We start from the raw sequence: 23,211 nt of genomic DNA, 5'->3' as shown, positions 1-23,211 counted from the left end.
AGAAAATTGTATTCCTAAATTTATGTATACTCATTTCTTACACAGATTTAATTAATCTATATCTTTACTCGTTTTTGTGCAGAAACGAAAAATTTTACACCTGCTGCGACGAGCCGTACCTGGATATTACATTTAATATAACAATGCGAAGGAAAACGCTTTTCTACACTGTGAACATTATTATTCCGTGTATGGGAATCTCGTTTCTCACGGTACTGACGTTCTACCTGCCCAGCGACAGCGGGGAGAAGGTAAGTAGAGAATACGTCTGCAAAAATTTTCGTGTAGAAATTTTAAAACACGAAGAAATGTCTGATTGCAAACATTTTGTAACTCCTTTCAGTATTTTCTTCTTTTAGTTGATATTGACCTATATTCTTTCACTTATAATTTCGTGTGTTGAATGTTTTTAAAAAATTAGTAACTTGTTTACGTTTTCCAATTACTTAATACTAAAGACACGTAATATTTTAATATCAGTATGCAGGGTGTCCCATCTAATAAACGAGTCCACCTAAACATCTCCTCCAGTTTTGACGATACGGAACATAATTAAATGCAGTTTGAATGGTGTCAAAGGACGAATAAGTGGCAAAGAATATTTTTCAGAGTTTTCAAAGTCACCGATGTTTTTCTGGATATAAATGCATACTTTTTTCTGTTGCATACTGTAGTCAATATTAAAATGCGTTTAGAGATGTATGACATGAACTTCAAGTGAACTTTGACCCCCCAAAATTAAAGTTAAAAATGAAATTTATTTCGCATGAATGAAAATCGCAGGTTTTAGCAACCATAAGCGAGAATCTGTGAATGCAATAAACATGTTTACAATCGTATTGTTCAGGTGTATCTGTATAATATGATATCTGGAAGTCCTGACAGCTATGAAATTTCAAAGGCATCTATCACTGACTTTCTTAGTTACGAAACGAGCAATGACAGATTTTAATGCTGTTTTAATTATTTCAGGATTAACGGCAGTACAAGCTCGAATTATTCTATCTTTGACGTCCTCTGCTGTTGCAGGTTGTTCGTTATAAGCGTCTTGCTTCAGTTTTCCTCACAGGAAGAAGTGAATTGGTATGAGGTTCAGTAAGAAAGGTGGCAATGCTACAGTTTCTGTTAATTCTGAGGGTGTCTTAGAACTAAGAACACAAAGGCTTTACTAACAGCAACAATTATTTATTGAGTTCCGTTACGTAGTTTTGTAAGAACTGTGTCAGCAGTCCGATATTTGTACGTCCACAGATTTCTCTAAAGTCCATAAGAGTTCTGTATGAAGGTCCAAGTCGAAATATGTCCGCTGTTAGGACAGCAAGGGAACGATTTTGTGATACGTGATTTCTAGTTCAGCAAACCGTTATTTTAATTTAGCAGACCGGTCTGCAGCCAACATGCGGCAGGTAGAATTTCTCAAATATTAAAGAATAGGCTATTGTTCAGTCGGTAAGGCAAGGTATCATAAAGTCACCCCCCAAGGGTCTTCGAAACCGATGCAGTTACCGAGGCCTCTCGGTACCTGACCTTCCGAACGAGTCGGAGAGTCAGAGTTGACCTGGCCGGGTTTTCCCCCCTTGTTGTCAAATTTCCATCCAGCAAGGACCAGCTTCGTCATCCCCGCTCCAAGGACGTGACGCGCTCCGGGCGCAATGGAAGTCGGTAATGCGGGGTTGGTCACTTAGTAATTTTAAGAAGCTCCCTTCGCGTCCCTTCTTCAAATTTTAGAAGATCTGGAGAAGGGACGACTCGATAAGAAGGCCGACTTAGCTTAAGACCACAGAGTGTTAGTACACAGACCATCAGTTACATTAGGAGTATTAAAGATTCAGTCAGACTCTCAACGCAATACATTCAATCTTCAGACGGCACCTAGGACGGCGGAAATTAGTACCCGAGTGCTTAACATCCGCTGTTCGAGGTCTGAATTTGTTCACTAGTTGAATTCCGAATTTGTTTCGTCTGATCGAGGAAAGCCTTTCGTCCAGCCTGAAAATGCGTCCCCTCCATCGTCCGAAAATTCTCTAAGATGTGACTTGGAGTAAAATGCACAAAAGTGGGACCTAGGATTGTCCAATTAAAAACTGAGGTGTTTTCCCGATTACACAACCCCTAAAGTATTTCGTCCGGTAAACAAGACCTGCAGGACGTCACACAAAATGTCCCTTATTCGGGAACCGACTTGTAAATCTTTTAAAAAGTCCCTCTTTTCACTGCATGTGTGGGCTTACGATAAGTCAGTTTTCAATCTTTCGAGGGAAAGTTGTTTTCGTCTTCCAGCCAGACCCAAGTCCTTTAGAAAATACACGATCCTTTGAAAACAATGGACTTTCTCACAAACGACACAGTCCTGTAAGCCTAAATACATGACCATAACGTCCATTACGTCCAATTCAGTGATTTGAAAATTACGTATCGAGAATTTGTTTTGCAACATGTAAATATTGGGTCGGATAAATATCGTATTGGTACCACATGTTTACTTACAATCACAGGTTCCCGCCTGTGATCTCGATGGAAGTAAATTTCACGTTTAACGTTAATTTTGGGAGTTAAGTGTCACTCGGAAGTCATGTTATTATGTGTACATCTCTGAATGTATTTTAATATCAACTACAATATGCAAGGAAAAGAATACATTTGAGCGCAAAAAAAAACACCGGTTAGGACAAAAATATTCTTTGCGATATTCGCCCTTTGATACCACTCAAATTGAGTTTAAAATATTTTTTGTATCATCAGAACAGAAGGAGATATTCAGATGGTACGTCCTAAACACTAAAAATTTGATATAGAAGTATCTTCTTTAGATACAATTTAAGAATGAGGAAAACATTTATACATGTATCAGAAATATCCGAAATTATTTTTATCTAAAATTTAAAAGTGAATTACTTAATGCAACAAATAACCAAACGTGCATACAAGTTCCATTTAGTTTTCCTGTCTTAGTCAATTAAATAAATTTATTTCAATCGCATAAAATATGCAAAACATAACAATAGAAGTATCATCGAAGAATATCTAGAACAATTATGCAACATTAGCAATTAAATTATTACTTCAGATGTAAAAATTTAATTATTGCTTCAAACGAAGCTTCAGATGTTACCAAAAACTTTTCAGATGAAGAGAAAAAGGGAGGGAAAGAAAGGGCGAAAAAGCACAAAATAAAATTTGCTTGGCTGAAACTTTGAAATATTTACCATAGAAAGAAGTGTATGAAAACACGAAAATTAACTACTCGCATCACTTTCTCTCATAGAACTGCTACAAATGTCTGCATACATCCGAACTTGAAATCTCAATCGTGGAAAATAGTGCAATACTTGTTTCAGTGTTTATCACATAGGACCTTTATTTGCCGAATTTTGGTGGTTTAAGACGGAAAAGAAAAAAAGTTTCATCAAGAACGGCCGCTTGTCGTCCGCTTGCTGAATATTTCAATCTCGCAAACAATAAGGAAGGCTGCGTCAAAGAGTTGTCCGTTAATTAAAACTCGCTGCCTGTAAACGCACGAGTCTGTCTTCCATCGACATAAACGTCCAGAGATATGACCAACCGCGGCCCCTACCCCCTCAAACCGCACCGACCGTTAATTAAAATCGGTACCGGTCGCGATTCCCCGCAACGCAATTAATCCCTTTATCCATTGTGGAAATAGTAAACGTCCGTAAACTCCTTTAAAACGCTCGATCGTCGATTCTCACGAAGAAATATCACGGAAACAGTCCGAAAACTTTCATACAGCGGTTGATGCGTTTTACACGTAATGTGTATATTGCAACGTTTCCGTGTAACTAAGTAAGTAAGCAGCAACAGTTTACGCTCTCTTTTGTCACTTTTACGCGGATAACATGGTCGTGTGTTGCATTGCAACGCGAAAATCGCGTTGTCTCTAATGTTCTTACGACGGTCGGTTATGGAGGGATGAAAGAAATAGAGAGAGGGTAGGCGGAAAAGGAAAGCTCGGTCTCCTAGTGGACTCGTCAGCGAAAGGTTGTCAAGGAAATCCGTGCCTTACAATTAGATGCGGAGGACAGTTAGACTGAAACAGAATTTTTCCGATCGAACTTTGTCAGTATGTTCTGTAGCAGGGGTGGGCAGCTACACTACCTCTGGAAACCACATTTCAGGAAGGAATATTTGAAAGAGCCATTTATTTATCTTTGATAACAAAAGAAACAATGAGAAACTGAAAAATCAGTTACCATATTTCATACATACATTTTATTTGCGTAAGAGCCGTACCACTCGCCCGCGAGAGCCGCGCTATGGCCAGGTGAAAAAAATGTTATATGAACCTAACCTGTTTGAGGCTTTATTAAAAAATTAGAACGAACATACGAAATACGAAGGGAACCAGCCACATTCGTACTAATCGAGAATCTTTTTGGCTTTCTCGTTTCCGATAAGTAGAGTAGCCGGAATCATGTCAGCCAGTAGGACACTTGTTTTTAAAGGATCGTACTAAATAAATTATAATTCGATCAATTTTGATTATTTTCACTTTAAAAAAATGGGGAATATTCTGAAAACATGGATAAATATGTGTGCAAAAAATCGATACTAAAAACTCTCGTAGTTTCTTTGTAAAAAAATCTCAGGAAAGATCTGAACGATGACACTCTAGACTGCATAAATAGAATACCCCCTTAACGCACAAGTGTGACACGCAGCGTACAAAACGCTTATTACTGCAGTCGGTTATTTTAGTATATCATAAAAAGCAGACTTTTCCGGGAGGGGGGGGAGGTTGTCTGGAAGGTCAATCCTGGAGGAAATTCCGCAACGTTTCTAAACTTTTGCCCGTTTCAACGCAGGCCAGGTACCGCCATACTTCCTCCTAGAAAAGGCGAGGCGAAAGATCAATGAATAGATACTATACACATCGGCACGCTGATTGGAAATTAGGATTTTAGCAACATCCAATCTGTGTACAGTTACTTTTATAATTATAAACACCAAGATCAGTCAGGGAGTTCAGAACAGTGAGTCAGTCATTTCCAGAAGCAAGCAGCCTTCTGAAAAGGGTAGTTTTAGTTTAGTTCTTGTATAGAGTGATGCTAGCAATTGGGCCAGGCTGTAACTCTGTTCCAAGTGAAATTAGAAGAAAATCGTAGAGAAAGACATTGCAGTGCTTAACAAGCTCTCTCATCCTATTGTATGATTTTTTTACAAAGTTCAGTTAAACTTTTTTTTTAAATGAAACCATATAATGTTTATTTTTTTGCAAGGATTGACTCTTCGAGTAATTCTGCGAATAAAAGATACAAGGAAATGTAATTGAAAACTCAATACTTTATGAGATATTTAATTTCTTTTTTTTTTAATTTACAGCAAGTACTCAAATCTTCCATCGTTACATTTTTAACATTTTTCATTGCATAGTATCCATCGACGTTCTAGCAAAAGATGTTGCTTTATAAAATTTGGAGAAATAAGGTGAAACTTACATTTATATCCTCTGAAAAAATTGAAATTTTTCAGTTAGTAGTTACTTCTGAAAAATATTCCTGAACTTTACGTATTTTTAGACGTCTCGAGGTGGTGTACCCTCTTAAGGAGCCTTCCTACTGCGACGGGTGGAAAAAATCAATTTTTCTTTTCTTCATTTTCTTAAAGTTTAACATCTCGAAAATATCTCCGCGAAGTTTCAATGCTTAATTACCAAAATTGGCAGAGATATATACCTTGAAAGGAAGCGGTTTTATATAGTCTTTCACAGTAATTAAAACTTTAACTGTTTTTCTCGAAACTGGCTGACATGATTACCAAAAAACCAGAAGTCCGATCCACTCCAAATTCGTCAAGTATACTCAGTAGATGCTTTATCGTCTGAACTAGAATTGTGCAAATATTTTCAAAATTCAGTTTCAGCGGTCAAAGAAACAATCATTTTTTTCTTTTGCTAAAATCGAAAGAAATTTCGTTGAAACCTTGCCATTTCTTTATTTCTCAATATTTTTTTATCATTCTACTTCAGACGATAGCCACACGTCTACAGATTAAGAATATGTTTGCATTTTGTATTTTGTGTAAATACAACGTCTGATATCATATCAACCGTCGAGAAGGATATTTTTCAAGGCGCTCTCTTCACGGTGGTCCTATTTTACAACAAATGGATATTTTCACTTATAAAAAATATTTTTGTTTTCTTAAAAGGTGATAGAATAAACACACAGATTTGCAAAAGGATACGTGTAGCACTTGCTTTGTTTCAAATTTCCGAGAAATCAAGCTTTCTTCAGCCGTCACAGTAGGAAGACCCCTGAAGAAGCCCTTAAGCTTCTTACGATTATATTTGGACGATCCTTCGAGAAGGAACACAGGCGGTACTGCAGTATGTGATATTGAGAGCTACGACATCGGTGCAAAAATTGTACCAGCCTTAACAACCCTCGTACATTACTTTTGAGAAAATGCAGTGACCTGCGGCCGATGCGACAATACGATCGGGCAACGAGTCGACAGAAGGGTAGAAATCGCTTGTTTCCTGAGTTTTCGTTCTTCACGTTCTTGGCCGGCGAATAAACCCGCGCAACGAATATAAATCCGATGGAGAAACTTTGAATTTATGGCGGTCGTTAATCATCACGAGAAAAGTTTTACTGGGGAACTGTGTTCCTGGGGATTGCAAGTTTTATTGAACCAAAGTCTGTCAAGCAGTGGATTCGTCTGTATTTAAAACTGATCTGTGATAACTGATTTCGCGGCAGATTTATGGAAACACACGTTTCATTTTTGATTTCACGTGATAGCTTTCGATTGTGTTCAACCTTGGAATGAACCATGAAATGATTCCACCTCGGTGTAGCTTCGAAGATATAGAAAATTTCGATCGAAAAGTCTTGAAAAATGTTAATTTTGAAGAATTATTGAAGAATAATTTGGAAGAGTGGCAAAAATTGGAACCTTTTTTAAACGTACTGAGAAACAAATATTTCTGGAACAACCTAATATACTATACATGCATATTTATGTAGATATGTAATTTCAGAGACTTTTGGAAAAAAAGAAGAAATTAACGATCAATTCTAACAAAGCGTTCACCTCAGTTGAAGTTATACACACAGGTAGCGACCTCCATATCTTCCAATGTTCTTATTTTTTTAGTACGTCTATACTTTCCTTACAAAAAAATCCCCAAAAAGGACTAAAAAATGACACTCTAGACTAGAATACCCCCTTAAACAACAGAAATTATTACGAGGTAAATCAGCAAAAATGAAGTGTAAAAAGGATTGTATAAAAGCAGAACAAAGAAAGAAGGAGAATTATAAAATAATGTCAAAATGTTTAGTCGAGGACTCTGATTCGTTGAATACACCACGACTATGAGAAACAGTTTGTATTCTGAAATATTCGTCTAATTTAAATAAATCCAAAGTACAGTGACATTCAAGACGGAAATTTCAAGATCTTTCAGCATTAAAAAAATGAAAGGAATTGACAAAACTAATGCAAAATAGAAATGGTCGATTGCGACAAGACTTTCGATAGAAGTACATACCTGAACAGAGTGTTCAGCCACTCCTGTGAGAAATTTTAAGTGATAATTCTAGAAGCCAAGAATAACAAAATTGTTCTTGAGGCTTCGTCCTTTAGTTATTAACACTTTACCGACCGGTAGCCTATTAATCGGCTTTTTGCTGCCGACGCTTACCGACCGGGTAGCCTATTAATCGTTCTGTTGTCGCCGACGCTTTTCGACGATTAATCGGTCAAAGTTTGATTTAACAATTTTACAGGTATAAGAAAAAGCGCGTATATTCCCGCGCGATAGCCTAGAGCCTAAACAGAGCCGGTGTCATCGATGTATCTGTGACCGAGTGACCGGTCGGAAGTACGTAGAATTTTCAACCGCTACCGGTCGATAAAGTGTTAACAATTAAAATCTGCCCTGAAGCAGCCAATTTTCATACGCTATTCTGCGCTAAGCAGGTGCTCGACGAGTGGGTCAGCACCCTACCAAAGCGAAGATAGACTCGGTAATTGAAATTGTCACAGAGGTCGACACAATTTTCCGACCATTTATTAGGTCATCCTGAAAGTTTTCGCGGTTTTAAGTTCTTCGTTAAAAAAAAAAATGTAACCGCGTTGAAATTAAATATTTTTTGTTTAAAATAATTTCCATAATGTTTAATACACTTTCGCCAACGTCGAACATTATGCAAATTATTTTAAATAAAAATGTTTAATTTCAACGCATTTATGCTTTTTCAGAATGAACGGCTTAAAATCGTGGGAACTTTGAGGACTATTAGTACGATAAAAATCCTACGTGAATCGGAGAACAACGTTCAACCTGTCTACTCACAAAAATCTACAAGAATATGTTGGAACCCGCCCAATAAAATTCTCGAGCAGAAAGGGTTAATGCCTTTTCATTTAAAAAATTTTCTCAAATGTATCATACGCGTGATTCTCAAATGAACACACATGTGCACCGCGATTATCTCAGCCGCTAAATACTCAGAAAAATGTACAAATACTTTAAGAAATAATATTTTATAAACGCACTTGCAACGAAATATGCAATCTCAAATTAAGTTGAAATAAAACTAAAGATGAAATGAAATGAAAAGTTAAAGAATATTGTTTATAACTAAAAAGTGAAACTTAACCCTTTCACTTGCGGCACGCTTGAGACGAAAAATGTTCGCTGTGTACCGGGCGAAACAATTATTATTCAACGCTGGCATAAAACTGAAGATGTCAAATGTCTAGTGCATTCTGGTGTTGCCTGCCTTTCAATCCACACCGATATTTTATTTGTGAAGTGTGAAAATAAATTAATAAATTGCGTGTATTGGATGGGCACATGTATGCGTTCTTCCTAAATGAGTGATCACTTTTGCAGAGCGTATATATTCGAAATTAAAAGTAGCGAAAGAGTTACGCTCAATTTTGTTATTCTCGATTTTCGTCTAACTTTGCCATGTAGAATCACCCCCTAAAATGTTAAGGGTTTGTGACAATGTTCATAAACTTACCAACAATAGGTAATGAATATCTACAATAGGAATGGTTGTATACTTCTGTAAACTAACAAAATAATAACAAATTTGCGCATCTCGAAATGTTAGTAATCTGTAACAAACATTATCGTTGCAACTTGTAACTAACAAAAATGAATTGTACATTTATAATTTACGTTTTCATGTGATACTCAAAAGCTCGTAATCCTGGGCATCGGATGCAACGTTATAGGTCATGCACGGAATATAGCTATCAGATTTTGAACAGTTTATCGATAGCAGAGTTAATATTAATATACAAAAATGCACCGACGTCGTACATGCCGCGAACGTACCAAGAGACGCCAATCAACGGACTGCAAACTAGACCAAGGAAAAAACAAAGAGCAATCTCTCATGCACGTAACATCACCCAGCCACAGTTTATACGGGAGAATGCTTAAGACTGAAAGAACACTTAACTCTTCGGGGCACAGGATTTTAAGACCAAAAAGGGACTCCAGTTGCACAGAAATTTTATTTTCAAAAAATCTAACACAGTAGGTTTGTTTTATTTATAAACTATTGGAAATGGGTTATGGAAAGAAATAGTCTTTTAACTTTGTAATATGCTATTTATTTACGGACTCAGAGGAAACGTCTTTACGCTATTGAATCTTCTAAAGGACTGTTTCTGGGCGCCCAAAAGGAAAATTGGGGTCCCCTTATACCTAGGAACTGTTTACATTATGGTATCGCATTGTGCAGTGCGTGACTCGAAGACGGACACCAGACACATCCGGTGGAAGCCTTAGTACCTTTGTTTAAAATAACCCGGAGACATTTTTGTCCTCACTTGATTATTTCCATAGGGTGTTGTTAGAAATAATCCAACATAAACGGTGAATTATGATGTAAAACGGTTGAAACTTAAAAAGAAATTGTTAGAAAAGTCCAAAAAGGGAAGGTTTGAGTGGGCCATGTGCAGTCTTCTGCTGCGCTTCCCCCTCCTAGGGATAATTCTGCCTTAAGGCTAAGAAAGGCCATATTGTCAAGGGGGTCCTCTTGACTAGGTTTTTCAGGAAAGAGAGAATTGTATCAGCATTCGTACAGTATAGTTCGAAATACAAGCATTCACTCTGTTTAACCGCCCACGTTTATATCTTATTCAACCGCTCACCACCGTTATCCTGACTGATTTTCTCTTACAAAATGCTTGAATGTTTCATTATTAGATGAGACAAATAGTCTCACCGTGAAATTTGTGAAAACAGATTAAGTTATTGTTACCCTAATGTTTCACGATGGGATGAAAAACATCCCATTGTGCATATGTAGGTACTAAAAGGGTGGGACACTTTTTACCCCACTATGCCCCAAAGAGTTAAAAGAATAATCAAAATCACACTTTTTCCAATAGCACCTAACAAAATGAATCAGTCTTCCGTTGTCTCCTCTTTCTTTGATATAAGATGACACCGGAAACAAAGACTCTCCTCAAAGTGAAACATCAACAGCGCAAACCGGCACACTAACGTACACCATAAATATCGAGGAAAATTGACAGATGTCAGTCATGCGGTCCGCGGAACCGTGCATGCAGAGAGAAACAGATGAAGCGAACAGCAACGGTTGAAAAGTTCTGACAAGTTGTGAGTAGAGAGAAAAAGACAGATGGGAACCGGGGCAATGCAATTAATTTCTTTATCCCCGGGGAACGGGCGTGCTTACCTATACTTAGCGTCCGTAAAGCGGACGTGTGTGAAATATGCGCCGAATTAGTTCTCTTCCGCACGGCTGTCGGCCTCGTTATTTTCCCTTATCTATAGGTTGGAGCTAGTAGTTACTTTTGGCTCGACGACGTAGACTATTTTTCATTTCCACCACCGACCTCTTGCTCTCCATCGACTCTTACGCCACCTCTGCCAGCACCTTCGACCTCCGCCACCCCGCTTCGTTCCCATCCTTCCGCAGTTTCCCTCGTCTCTCTGTCCGCCTTCATATTTTTCCCCTTCTCAAAAATCGCCTCGAGGCAACGACTCTTTGTGCGAGCTCCTCGATACGCGACAGAATACATAGAGGAAAGGAACCGCACTGCGCAGTTTCGTCATCGATGCGCTTTCTCATCCTCGCCCTTCGACAGGCCTCTCTTCTCCGGATCCGGATTCTTCGTAGGAAAAAGCGTGCCGCTTGTCAATCTGCTCGACGAGGAACACTTTACGGCAGGTTTCCGCGCTCGTCACTCCATCTTTTCTTCGCTTCTCCGCGAAAGGACACGCGACACCGTACCTATAGAATCTTTCTTCTTTCATTTCACCGTTTCCTGAAATAAACCACTGTTAGAACGTTCGCAGTGACTATCGTGTCCGTTGTTTTCTTAATGCATCGTTCGATGAAACCGATCGCTCCGTTCCATTGGCAAAGATTGATCCAGTTTTTCACGACTTGCGGTCTGTAGCTGTAATCAATCTAAGGATTCTTACATCTTTCGATACCTGTCACTTGTTTCTTCGTCGATAGACTTCCACGAAATTTTTAGCGTGTACAAAAATGTTCGGACAAACTTTAGGAGGACAAAACAGTCTTAATAAACGTAGGTTCAAACACCATTGCTGAATGATATCATGTGTTCATTTACATAATGCTTTTCTTTGGATAGCTTTTAGACAAATATGGAATAGAGTCTGTTATTCCATTACAGGCTTATAGCAGAAGATATCTCGTAACCCCGAAACTAATGATTTTTGAACCCATGTCTATTGAGACTCGTTTGCTTTCTTTACCGAGTACTACATGCTCCTAAAGTTTGTCCCCAGTTTTTTTGTACACCCTGTATAACTGATATAAATGTAGAAACCGTATGTTTTAACTTTTCACTACAAGCTCCGATAAAGAAGTTGTAAAAAGTGGCCTTTACAATTTTCTTTCGCACAAATTGCAATTTTTTTTTTAAATTTTGTGTACACGTCATCTATGTAGTATACTAATTCTCCTAACTTCGGAAGAAAGCTCAAGTCGTTTCGTCGAATTTTCGAAAAGTTATACTGTTCTAAATGGTGTCCGAATATTAATTCGAGTAACTGTTCGTGTGCTCTAAGATTTTTTGTTAAGGCCCTTCCTTGTTACAATTCTAACTAGCTGCACGCTGATTGACTGATTGTCGAAAATTCCAATTACCAATCAGCGTGTCTAATCACGTCGGCAACGCCCTTTTAGTACGCCCTTAGCGCTCTTTCATCTGGAAGGGAGGGGAGCGGTCATGCAAAGTAGACGAAATTTGGCAGCCGTGCGGAATTTCCGCCGGGTCGACTCTTCGGTCAGCGGACTGTTACAAACAAATGTACCCTTCGGAAGCTCGTGGTTTATGGCATGTCCTCAAGCTATCGAGTACGAGAGACACGAATTTCTAAAGATTCCAACGAAACAATTCGAGTCTCGCACGCCAGACAAATACATACGCTGACACAAAAATAGCGTTCCCGCGTGATTGTGCGATAAATCGTGTTTATGAAGCCCTAACGTAAATTGTGAAAATAATTTTTAAAAATTTCTTACTTACCTTACATCTCTTCTGTATTTCCTTTAGAAGTGAATGCACTCGTCCGTTTGATTTCATTTATGAAACAAGAAAATGTATACACCCAATTCTGTTTTTACACGGTAGATACGTTCCAGAAAAAACCGTGTAAAAAGACATCGTGTACATACATAGAAAAATAGGGAATTGGTTCCACGTAAATTGTGAAAATAATTTTTAAAAATTTCTTACTTACCTTACATCTCTTCTGTATTTCCTTTAGAAGTGAATGCACTCGTCCGTTTGATTTCATTTATGAAACAAGAAAATGTATACACCCAATTCTGTTTTTACACGGTAGATACGTTCCAGAAAAAACCGTGTAAAAAGACATCGTGTACATACATAGAAAAATAGGAAATTGGTTCCATATCCTTAAAACCTGTAAAAAATAGCTAAAATAAAAGGATTCGTACAAAAAACTTTATTAAGTCTTTATAAAAAGCCAAATTTGATTTGTATGTGCATTCATGCACAGTTTATTTTATAAAAACAAAAGGTAATTGAATTCTTAAAGCAAAAGTAACATATGTAAATTAAAAGTGATCAGAAATTCAGGAATTGAAAATTGAAAACAGCGACAGTGATGAAAACAACATAACTTTATTCGCTGTCATCATCGGATATCAAGACTGGTTCAAAATTCAGTAAATGTGTAAAAAGAAAATTGAATTTATTTTTCTAGACCGTGTTAAATGAAAACCGTGTAAAAACAGAATTGGGTGTTGCGTCGTGCGCTTCGAACAAGCGGTATGCTCGAGAGTGGTGGCGCAGGATTGTCGGTGGTTCTTGGTGTGGGTTGGATGTTGGTGTGAAGTCGTGGTGACTTAGAGTTTGCACGTACTTTAATATGTTGTAAGACAAAGGCTTTATGTTGAAGAGTGACAATTTTATGTGGTGTGTGTTCGTTACGTGCTACTTGTCTATTTTCCCTTTTTGACCTGTCTTTTGCCGCGTTGGTGCGCTTATTTATAAATGGGTGTACGGGTACAAGGTGATGGTTTCCGCCAACGAGGACGGGTCTACCCTCTTGGACGGTTCTCCTGCACTCTTGGCAGGGTGGCGGTATGAGGCCCAGGGGTAGCCCGCTCGTAACGAGACTTTGGGCGATCAGAGAGACGCGAAAGGTTTTATGACATGTCAATGTCTATTGAATGTTCACGAGTGGGCATCGGGAAGGTATGTGGCTCGCAGAAAATTTATTTCTCTGCAGCCATAAAACGCTTCCTGGGCTTCGTGGCCAATTTGAAAGAATATTAATTAACGCGAAGAAAAAAAGGAGCGCGTTCAAAAATAGCGTAAACAGGCGTCATAAACCCAATCCTTAACATTGGGTGTACTACGATTGAGAAAAATCTAAACAATTAAAAAATAGTGCTTATTGCGTTTAAAATTAGACAAAGTACGATGACGTTAACCCTTTAACTACGGCAAATCTTAATGCGTAACGTGGGTGACTGACGGTAATTTTTTAATCACGGCTGCAGAATTTGTTATTTTGTAAAGGATAAAATTAAGTATTAAATTAAGATGGAAGTGCTCCAAAAGGCTCCAGCAGTACGTGCGAGCAAATTTTCAAAACGCCTATAGGCGCCAATAGTAATGAAAGGGTTAAATGGGTGTAACAAAAAGAGTGCAAGTTCATTGTGATTAAGTTGCAAATAGAAGTACTTCCACACGTGTACGTGTGTAAGATGACTATTTCATAGCAATCAGTGAGTTCAGCGTAAGAGCCCAAAGGAGTTTTGTAAAAAAATATCCGCTAACGTGCGTTCAGGGAAAGCAGATTTTGGCGTAAAAGGTAAAGTCATGTTACGTTTGTATCAATTGTATAGTCTAATTTAAACACAATAATGTGTTCAATTTATTTTTCATTCAGATATTAAGACATAAGTTCAACGTTATGTCTCTTTTAAACATTTACATTCGAACAATGTGTTCGATGGAATCTGCACCCTCCACAATCACATTTTTATGTTCATTATCAACATTATCTTATTTCAATAGAAATTTGCAAAATTTAGGAATTCTAAAATGTGTTTCGCTAATATCACGAATTTAATTGCTTTCTTCTCTAACCTTTCCAAAATGGTAAACTTTACCTTCGAAACTTTCTTGAATAAATACGTACATGCTGAAGAGACTGCAACACGACGACTGAATTAGTAACTGAAGTGTTTATCGTTGGAGAGCTTCTTCCTTTTGCTCACTTGTCCACTTGTTTACAGACTGTTGCACGAGAATAGATGCGAGGTTCAAATGATGCATTTTCGAATAGGTTAGTACACATATCTGCACTTATAATGAAGTTCTGTATATTTTATGATGTGACAGGAAGATTAAAATCTTTGTAACTAAATGCGGTGGGAGATGGATGTTTCTTCATGTAAATAACAAATTTTTCACAATTTCATTGCACAATTTTACAGAACACAAAAAGTTATTAAATTTTCATTGTAACAATATTTTTACACCTACCGTAGCTTTCAAGATATACAAAAAAAAAATAGAAAAACACACATTAAGGGGTGTTTCCACTCTAATGAACCAAAAAGCAAAGTGATGTGACTCAGATGCTGCCTTATATATTAACAATAAGTTTAACGGTAAAATTCAACGAAGTTGAGTATATTGTTCAAAGTCGTATACAAATGTTACGGAATTATACTTTTATTAAAAAATATTCGTTAATACTTTTAGAATAAGGGGACACGAATTTGCTCGAAGTTAACGTGAAATCGTTAAAATTTGAAAACTTCAACTCAAATACAGCACAGGCTCCCCTTATCCAGTCAATCTGAAATTTTGCAAACTTCATGTTTTCGCTAAATATAACATTAAGGTGGGCTGATGCTGCTGCAAAATTGAAAGTTGAGAAATAAGGACGACCCTAATGTATGCGTAGTGTTGTCTTCGCGATGACTATGACATACACGTTGTGAGGGCCTACTCTTCTTACCCAGCAAAAGGTTCAAAGACCTTCGAAATTATTCGTCGACGTAACCACTGACAATTTACGAAACAGGTTAATACTAATATTAATAATCACCGTCAGTGGAGAAGATTGACGAAAAAAATAACGCCTGAACGTTGGGGATGACAAATAGAGGTGAAAAACCGTTGGATGTTTTGGAAAAGATGGAGGGCTGAACGCGTAGCTATTCGGCCTTCGAGGCATGTCAATCAATCCGTGAAAATCGATAAGCAATATCGCAATCCGGTTATTGAACTATAGTCACCGCGTTCGTCGAAATTGCATGCTCCGCGCTTACCTGCTTTTTTATGGCGTTACTCGTAATGCAAGGAAGCATGCGATATCATGGCGATCTCAGTAACCAATGTTAATAACGTCTGACCGGGCCCCTATTTCATATCGAAAGTCTCGAATGTTCGAAAAGAACTGATTGTAAATAACGAGTAATGTTGAGCGCAACGATTTATGGCACGGACGTGGGAAAGAGGCTGTTTTTGAGATTAGGATTTTGGTTATTGTTAGCAAGAGTGTCGAGTTAAACATATCCTGGCGAGAGAAAGTTCGGTTCACAACTCCAGAGTTAGAAATTCATTTCTCTCGTCCTCAATAGCCAAGTGCCTTGCCATAAAAAAGGGCCTTCCAAAGGGTCGACATAGAAATTCGCAACGGTCAAGAGTCCGGCGATGTCGAACCTGGCGGAAGTTCCCCTCTGTTGCTAGACATCACCACTCTCAGGTCAGGACATCGCCACCCCTGCTCCAAGGTAAGGCGCGTTGAGGGCGCAGGAGAAGGGTGTTGCGATGTCACTGAAGCATGCTGATTGGGTTTTAGGAATTTTCCCAAATTGCCCAATCAGAGTGCAGTTAGAGGAAGGAAGGGGCACCGCGGAAGGAGCGCCGCTTCCTTCGGAAAGGATTGAAGATCAGAACACCAGAAAACTCCGAGGAAGCAAGCAACAGTTCAAGGATTTTCAACCAGTGACAGACACTGACCGAAATGAACGACAGGCAAGAGTTATAGCCTGTGGAACGGTGTAGTAAATAAAGTATAATGAAGCACAAAGTGTATCCGTTAGTTCCCAACTTAGGAGTTGGGTGATCCTTCGATAACACATTAGAACGGCACTACGAAGGGTGCAATATACCGGGACGGAACTGGAAGGATTACGGTATACGTCCTGAGCAAGTAATATACAGGGTGGGTCACGTGTAACTTTTCCCCCCGAATACTTTCGAAGGTGTCTTCTACAAAAATGTGTTTTATATAGAAATTGCACGGTATCGAAGGGAGTATATGATGCTGAAACAGTTTTTTTTTTTTTAAATAACTCATTTGTTTATGAAATATCAAGATGACCTTGCATTTTTTGAACGGAATGCGTAAAATTTGAAAGAGAAGTGAATTTTCTACGAGAAAATTGCAAAATATAAAGAAAAGTAAAATAATAATAATTTATGTAAAATTATAAATTGCTTGAATTTTCTATGAATTATACAATTATTAGAGAGAGAAAAATAAAGTGAAACTATGGAATGGTAAAAAAGGAGACAATTTCTGTTCAGGTGAATGGAAGTCAACAGCCACCATTTTGTGAACCTACTGTAGCTAAGATAAGTAATGACACCATGAACAACGTTTTTGCAAATATTTTACTAATTGTTAAATTTAGGACAAATAGAACTTGATACTTTTTTATAGAAAATTTATTGCTCTTTTAAATTTTAATACAAAAAGGTAAATTCCATTTCAAAAATAAGAGTTAAATAAGTATTTAACGTCAAGCAACATATTAAATTTTAATATCAAACATTTTTAATATTACTTGTGGTATTTTTAAATTCGTGTTCAAAGGTTTTCGAAGTCACTTGTTCTCCTTTTAAAATAGCTAACAATTTTCCATAATACAGAAACTTTCACAAGGTAATAGTTAGAAAATAAAATTTAATAATACAAAATTTAAAAGTAAAATTCGACCTTTTCACAAAAATAAATACCCATAGTTGAAAGAAAACAATTTACCTTACAAGCAAAAAAAAGATTAAGAACGTAAAATTACATTAAGAATTATTTATTAAATTAAAGTCTACACATGCAGTCAAAAGATTTGTTATTAACGACTTGCCAAAGTCACTGTGGTTTGACCAGCTACCAGTGTCGATACAAGCTCTGTATACTGGAAACTCAAATTAATATTCCGCTAGCCAAAGCCGCGGAACTCTTGGATAAACTAAACGAAGCTAGCCTTCGAGGACCCTTTGGAAGCTCTATGACAACAAATTGTGCGACTTACGGAACAAGTCGCCGAATTGACTCAGGGAGTAGCTAGTAATCTTGGTCACCAACCTTATAGCCGCCGAAATACATCTAAAGGATGAAATAGAAACCGGGATATATTCAAGTCACCTGTGAAACCAGAAACTTGTTGGTTCCATCGAAGATTCGACAACAAGACTACGAAATGCACATTTTGCACTGAAGGATTTCCACAAAAGACGCACTTCTTTCTCGTCAGCAATGTTCGGTACCGAAGGAGGCGTTTATTCCAAACAGTATATAATTTAAGCGTTTTCCAAAAAATCTAACAGCTCAATTTAATATTTTAATCCAACACGTAGCAACAATAAACTAACGAAGTCAACTTCACTTTGAAATTTAATTTCGAGAGTGAAGGGTTTTTGGAAATTGATGGAGAATAGATAAGCGGAAAAGGAAAGGTTAGGGCATTTCGTCCTGGGCCTCCTATTGAACTCTTCAAGTAAGGCTTTCTATGAGGCCCGTGCCTTAGACGCGGGAGGGTCTGGAAGGACTCAAGTCAGAAGTTGTATATATACAAATAGGAGGCTTTATGAGGACTAGCGAGAACTTGCGGTTAGTCCGTCCCTCTGGTGGCAGAGCGTAGGAGGGTTCGATACAAGAGTAACGTTGAAAATTTGTCCTAATACCTATACGTCGTTCAAAATAAGAGTAACCTCGCTCTCGGACCGATTCTCGTCCGTTCTGCGTAAAGGCTAGGGCTATTACTTTTAACCGGGTATCTGAGATACCTGGGTAGACCCGATCGACCCGGACATCTCACGAGTACTCGAATATGTACATAAAACAGTCGAAATCTCGGTGGCCACTACCGCTGGTGGTTCCTCGGGCAAACAAATGCGGATCGGTCGCGATAGCGACAAAACGATGCGGAAACAAACGCAGAGATACCCGGATAATTTCTATTTACCCGGGTACTTTCTGATTACCCGAGTATCTCACGAGGAACCCGGGTACCCGGGTATCTCTTAAGTAACAGCTCTAGTATAGACAGAGAGCGTAGCAGAGGGTAAGACGGAGAAAAACGTAGGTGGTTAAGTGGGTGTTTGGACGTTCTAGTGGTTCTAGCCCTGCCTTAGGCACGTCCCATGCGCGAAGCGAGGTTACTCTCATTTTGAACAGAGTATAGCAGAATCAGAAATTAACAGATCTACAAACCTCATTGCCTATAAATAAAAGAAAGTGTTTTTTGTCCTGGGCTTCCTACCAGACTCATCGAGTAAGGCTACCCACCTAAATACATAGGAAACCCATGTCTTAGGGTGCGCGTCCATTTGAGAGTAAAACTATCGCGAGTTGCTCTCGAGAGATGGAAACACAGTTTGAGATTACTCTCGAGAGCAACAATTGTAAAAAGCTCTCAGATGTACAGGTACTTTTAGACTGCGGTGGACTATTAGACACTTTTTTTATGTATATTAATGTTGTGAGTGAGAGAACTTGGTAGAAAATGAGGGTAGCGAGGGAGGAGACGCCCATCACTGGATGATCCTTCTCCTAGTGGCCATCCTGGCCCGTCCCAACGAGCCGCAATCTGTTTACCGGACAGGGTAGTATTGGTATTTCCAAGTAACACGCGGGGGACGGTCAGACTCAGGTTAGAGGTTGTATAGAGGGTGTTAATTTCAAATCGAGCATCTAAATTATTTCCGCTACTATTACAGATAAAGAAAAATGACTAAATAGAATTCAAATGGTTTCAAGGCGTGCTAGGTGGTGATAAAAAAATTCTGCGAAGGTCACTTTGACAGTTTCTTCAAAGTCATCGTATTATTCTTGCATATTGACATCCATTTATATAACACGATGTTGTAATGGGCGTTAAGACAAGTTCAACGACCTGAGGTGACCAAGTCTGCATAAGTTAGTTAAAGACGAGACTTGAACCATTCGAGAGGACACAACATTCGTAACAACACCATTCCCATCCGATAGTTCACCTATTGGATAAATTCCACTTAACTCAACCATTCCCTCTCCCTAATTGAACAAGTTTCCTCAAATCGAAAATATCCAAATTCACAACACATACCGTACATACCGAACAGCGAAGTCATTGAAGAGATAGCAGAAGCATGACTGGAGTTTTAGGTATTAAAAGCCGATTATTCACTGAACAAGAGGCATTCTTAAAATTCCTGGCTTGCCGGAACTGGTGTCCCGGTTGCGTCTATTTTCGTGTGCAACGGATCGCGATCAATGGCCGCGCCCTGTGACCGAAAGAAACTTCAGGGTGCAGTCAAACGTTGAATCGTTTGACATTTCCAAACCGACAAGGTGGGGGCTGACGCCTTCGAAGTATCTCCATCTGTATCCTCAGCACAGTCGTGACTTACTAATTACACTTCAATCGGTGACCGCTTAGACTAATCACCGTGATTAACTGAGCCAAGGAATGCGACGCGGAAACCAGGTCCGTGAATGCTTTCGTCGATAGTTGCCCTTAACAACTACTCAATTTGCAAAGACTCAAATTGTCCGGATTCTATCTTTGTGGCAGACACCATTGCAATTCTAACCCGTTAACGTTCCGACGCGGACGCAAGTAGACTAGTAACTTGGCAGTCAATGTATCGGTGATAACGTTATGGCTGAGGTTATCGTTAGGTATAATTTTGTATTCCTACGACTATTCGAAATTGTGCTATTCTAATAAACGAACGGAAACGGTTTCGGTGACTAATCGATACCGTTCACTGAACGCGATAGAGAAACATCGTTATAGTCATTAATTAGACAACGACGATCGTTGAAACTACAAGCTGACAAGTTTTATGACTTGCGTGCCAAACTACCGGCCAAAAGTTTGGAATCACTGAGCATTGCAATTTGCACAAAAGTTTCCAGAAAAAAGCGACTTTGAGAATGTTTTATCATTCGAATCAATTGATATGTGATAAATTGATAAATGTAGAATTGAGATAAACTTCAAATTTATAAAAAATTAGCAGCAGATTTAATATTGATGAAAAGTGGGATGTGATTCCAAACTTTTGGCCGGTGGTGTATGTATCCATTCAGTAGTTAGAATTTGATAAACAAAGCTTACTGCGTTCTACAAATTTAGTATATGCACAGTTTGTCGAGAGTTAACGAATCTCTGATTAAGTTAATTTATTGTGTCGAAAGAACTATTTTTTAGTTAGAGAAAGAAACCCTTTTGCTAGATTAAATAAGATACACTTTAATTAGTGGTAAGTGAAATTGAGGGGTGGTTCTAGAAGCCAATATAAGACGAAAATCAAGAATAAAAGAATTGCGTTCGAGACTTCGTTTTTTAGTTATTAACGTTTAAAAATATCCCCGTGACCGAGCAAACCTTCCTACACCAACGAATATAGGGCACGTCAAGACACGGGGTACAGTGAGCCTCAAAACCAACGTCACATGGCCGGCAGCTAACCTCGTACAAATCGAAGAAAAGAGGATAGTGACATTTGGCGTCGTAAAAAGCATTACCAGCTTCAGCGGTATTACCGTTTACTTCACCATCGCACAGTTTTATGTCAGAAAGTTTGTCAAACGTGCATTCCATTGCACACTGTAATATAACAAACATAATGTACAATGTACACACAACAAACTCAATACATACGAATCACTATGCACTACAATATTCACATGAGTACGCGTCCACACAAAATGAAACCTAAGGAAAATAAATTAAATCGATATTAAAAGTACACTAAAATGTAATAAACTTAATTTAACTGAGCATACCAATCTAAAACTAATTAACTTATTACTTTATTGTTTAATTTGAAGAAAGAATATAGAGATATTTTTAAACATTAATAACTAAGAAACGAACCCTCAAACGTAAGTTTTGTATCGGCTTCCAGAAGCGCCCTTTAAATTTTCTGCCAACAATTGTCGAACACCCTGTATTATCGAAATGAACATTAATATTCGCATGAACAATTTTTACGTGTACTTTTTAATCGTATAATCTTTTTTAATTAATATACTAGATTAATGCTTGTTCAAAAGGACAAAGTCTGAAACTTTGAATTTTAATACAGTTTTAGAAGAATTAATAAATGTTCATGAAATATGCAAGAGTAAGTAGTATTTTGAACGGAAAATACTCTGAATTGATGAAATGAGCCCTTGTAATTAAAACCTTTCGTTGCTTTTTAATTATTATTTGTTCCTTTCTGCTGGTGGTTACAAATTGTTTTTGTCTTGTTGCACACAGTGTAAATACAACCGCAGCCGAATAAGTATATCGAAAGGTTAGATTTAATAATAAATACTCGTATTAGTAAATAAAATTGTTGCTGTTTTTTCCGTATCTACGCCAAACCTAACAATGTACAATTTAATTTATCACATTCATTCAGTTGTTACTCTTAATTAAAGAATCATCTACAAAAATATTTATTTGCCATTTATTTACACCGTAGCATAGAAATTTAGAGACACAGTTCAGCATAATAACATTTATATTAAAATTCAATATTTACACTTATGTAAAAGTGATTTTATGAAACGTCACATATCGGAACGTTCAGGCTTCTCATGTTATCTGTCGATCGTCATCAGTTCTGATTAGTAGGTGATAGCGCAAAATAGACAGCGCTACACGACAGGGCTCACTATATAGTGCAGCAGTGTAGTACAACATCCATGGGCAAAATGCGGTGTCAGTTAACGGTCATTACTGTTGATGGTCACGTTGCATTTAATACGCATTTAACGGTGCCGACCGTTACATGCAGCAACAATATAATCTTTATACATGAAAATATTGGCAATTTCGACATTAATTCAGTTACAATGACTCGTCACTTTAACGCGTTTCTTGCACGGTATCGTATTTTCTAAAACCGTGAAAACCATATATAATGAAATTCAGAATTTGAATTTCTGAAATAATGAATTTCAGAATTCTTCAGTAATATAAATGCGTTTTCTATGAGAAACAGTTTTTCTTCGCGTAAAAATTTTCCTTTGCTTCACTTATATATTTCTTTTTCTTTTTAAATGCATAATTTTCAATGTTATAATTATTCTCAAATGTCTTACGATTTTCTATTCTATTTCAGTGATACTAAAAATATTTTTAGAATTCCTATGTTTGTTATATATGTTTGTGTTAGAATAATAAAAAGAAACTTGCCGTTCTTCGTATATCATATTCGGTGCACAGTGAAATAATAAAATAATAAGCATACACGTCTTTGTGTATGTACCCGACTAGAAATTTCAGTTAGGCAGACATTAGGTCCGCATTAGGCTAGCCTAATTTGCCTGTTAGGCCCGTATGCGGTATGTAACGCGGAGTATTCACGACCGCCTAATTGGGAAAGCCGTGTTAGGGCCGCATTAGGCTTTCTCAATGACTATCCAATGAGGCCAACCGCATTAGGCCAATATTAGAG

General features: G+C 37.9%; 1 protein-coding gene across 1 annotated transcript in view; it reads left to right on the top strand.

Moving 5' to 3' along the window:
* LOC108579057 (acetylcholine receptor subunit alpha-like) overlaps positions 1–23,211 on the top strand; it is a 115,761-nt gene that overhangs the window by 5,104 nt on the left and 87,446 nt on the right. The window contains exon 2 of the mRNA XM_017942491.1: positions 83–251. Within this exon, the coding sequence (XP_017797980.1) occupies positions 83–251 (169 nt within the window). The remainder of the gene's footprint in view (positions 1–82; positions 252–23,211) is intronic.

The sequence above is a fragment of the Habropoda laboriosa genome, unplaced genomic scaffold (genome assembly GCF_001263275.1).
Source record: "Habropoda laboriosa isolate 0110345459 unplaced genomic scaffold, ASM126327v1 scaffold42, whole genome shotgun sequence".
Lineage (NCBI taxonomy): Eukaryota > Metazoa > Arthropoda > Insecta > Hymenoptera > Apidae > Habropoda > Habropoda laboriosa.
The sequence above is the reverse complement of the archived record's forward strand: the minus strand, read 5'-3'. Positions and strand labels throughout refer to the sequence as shown.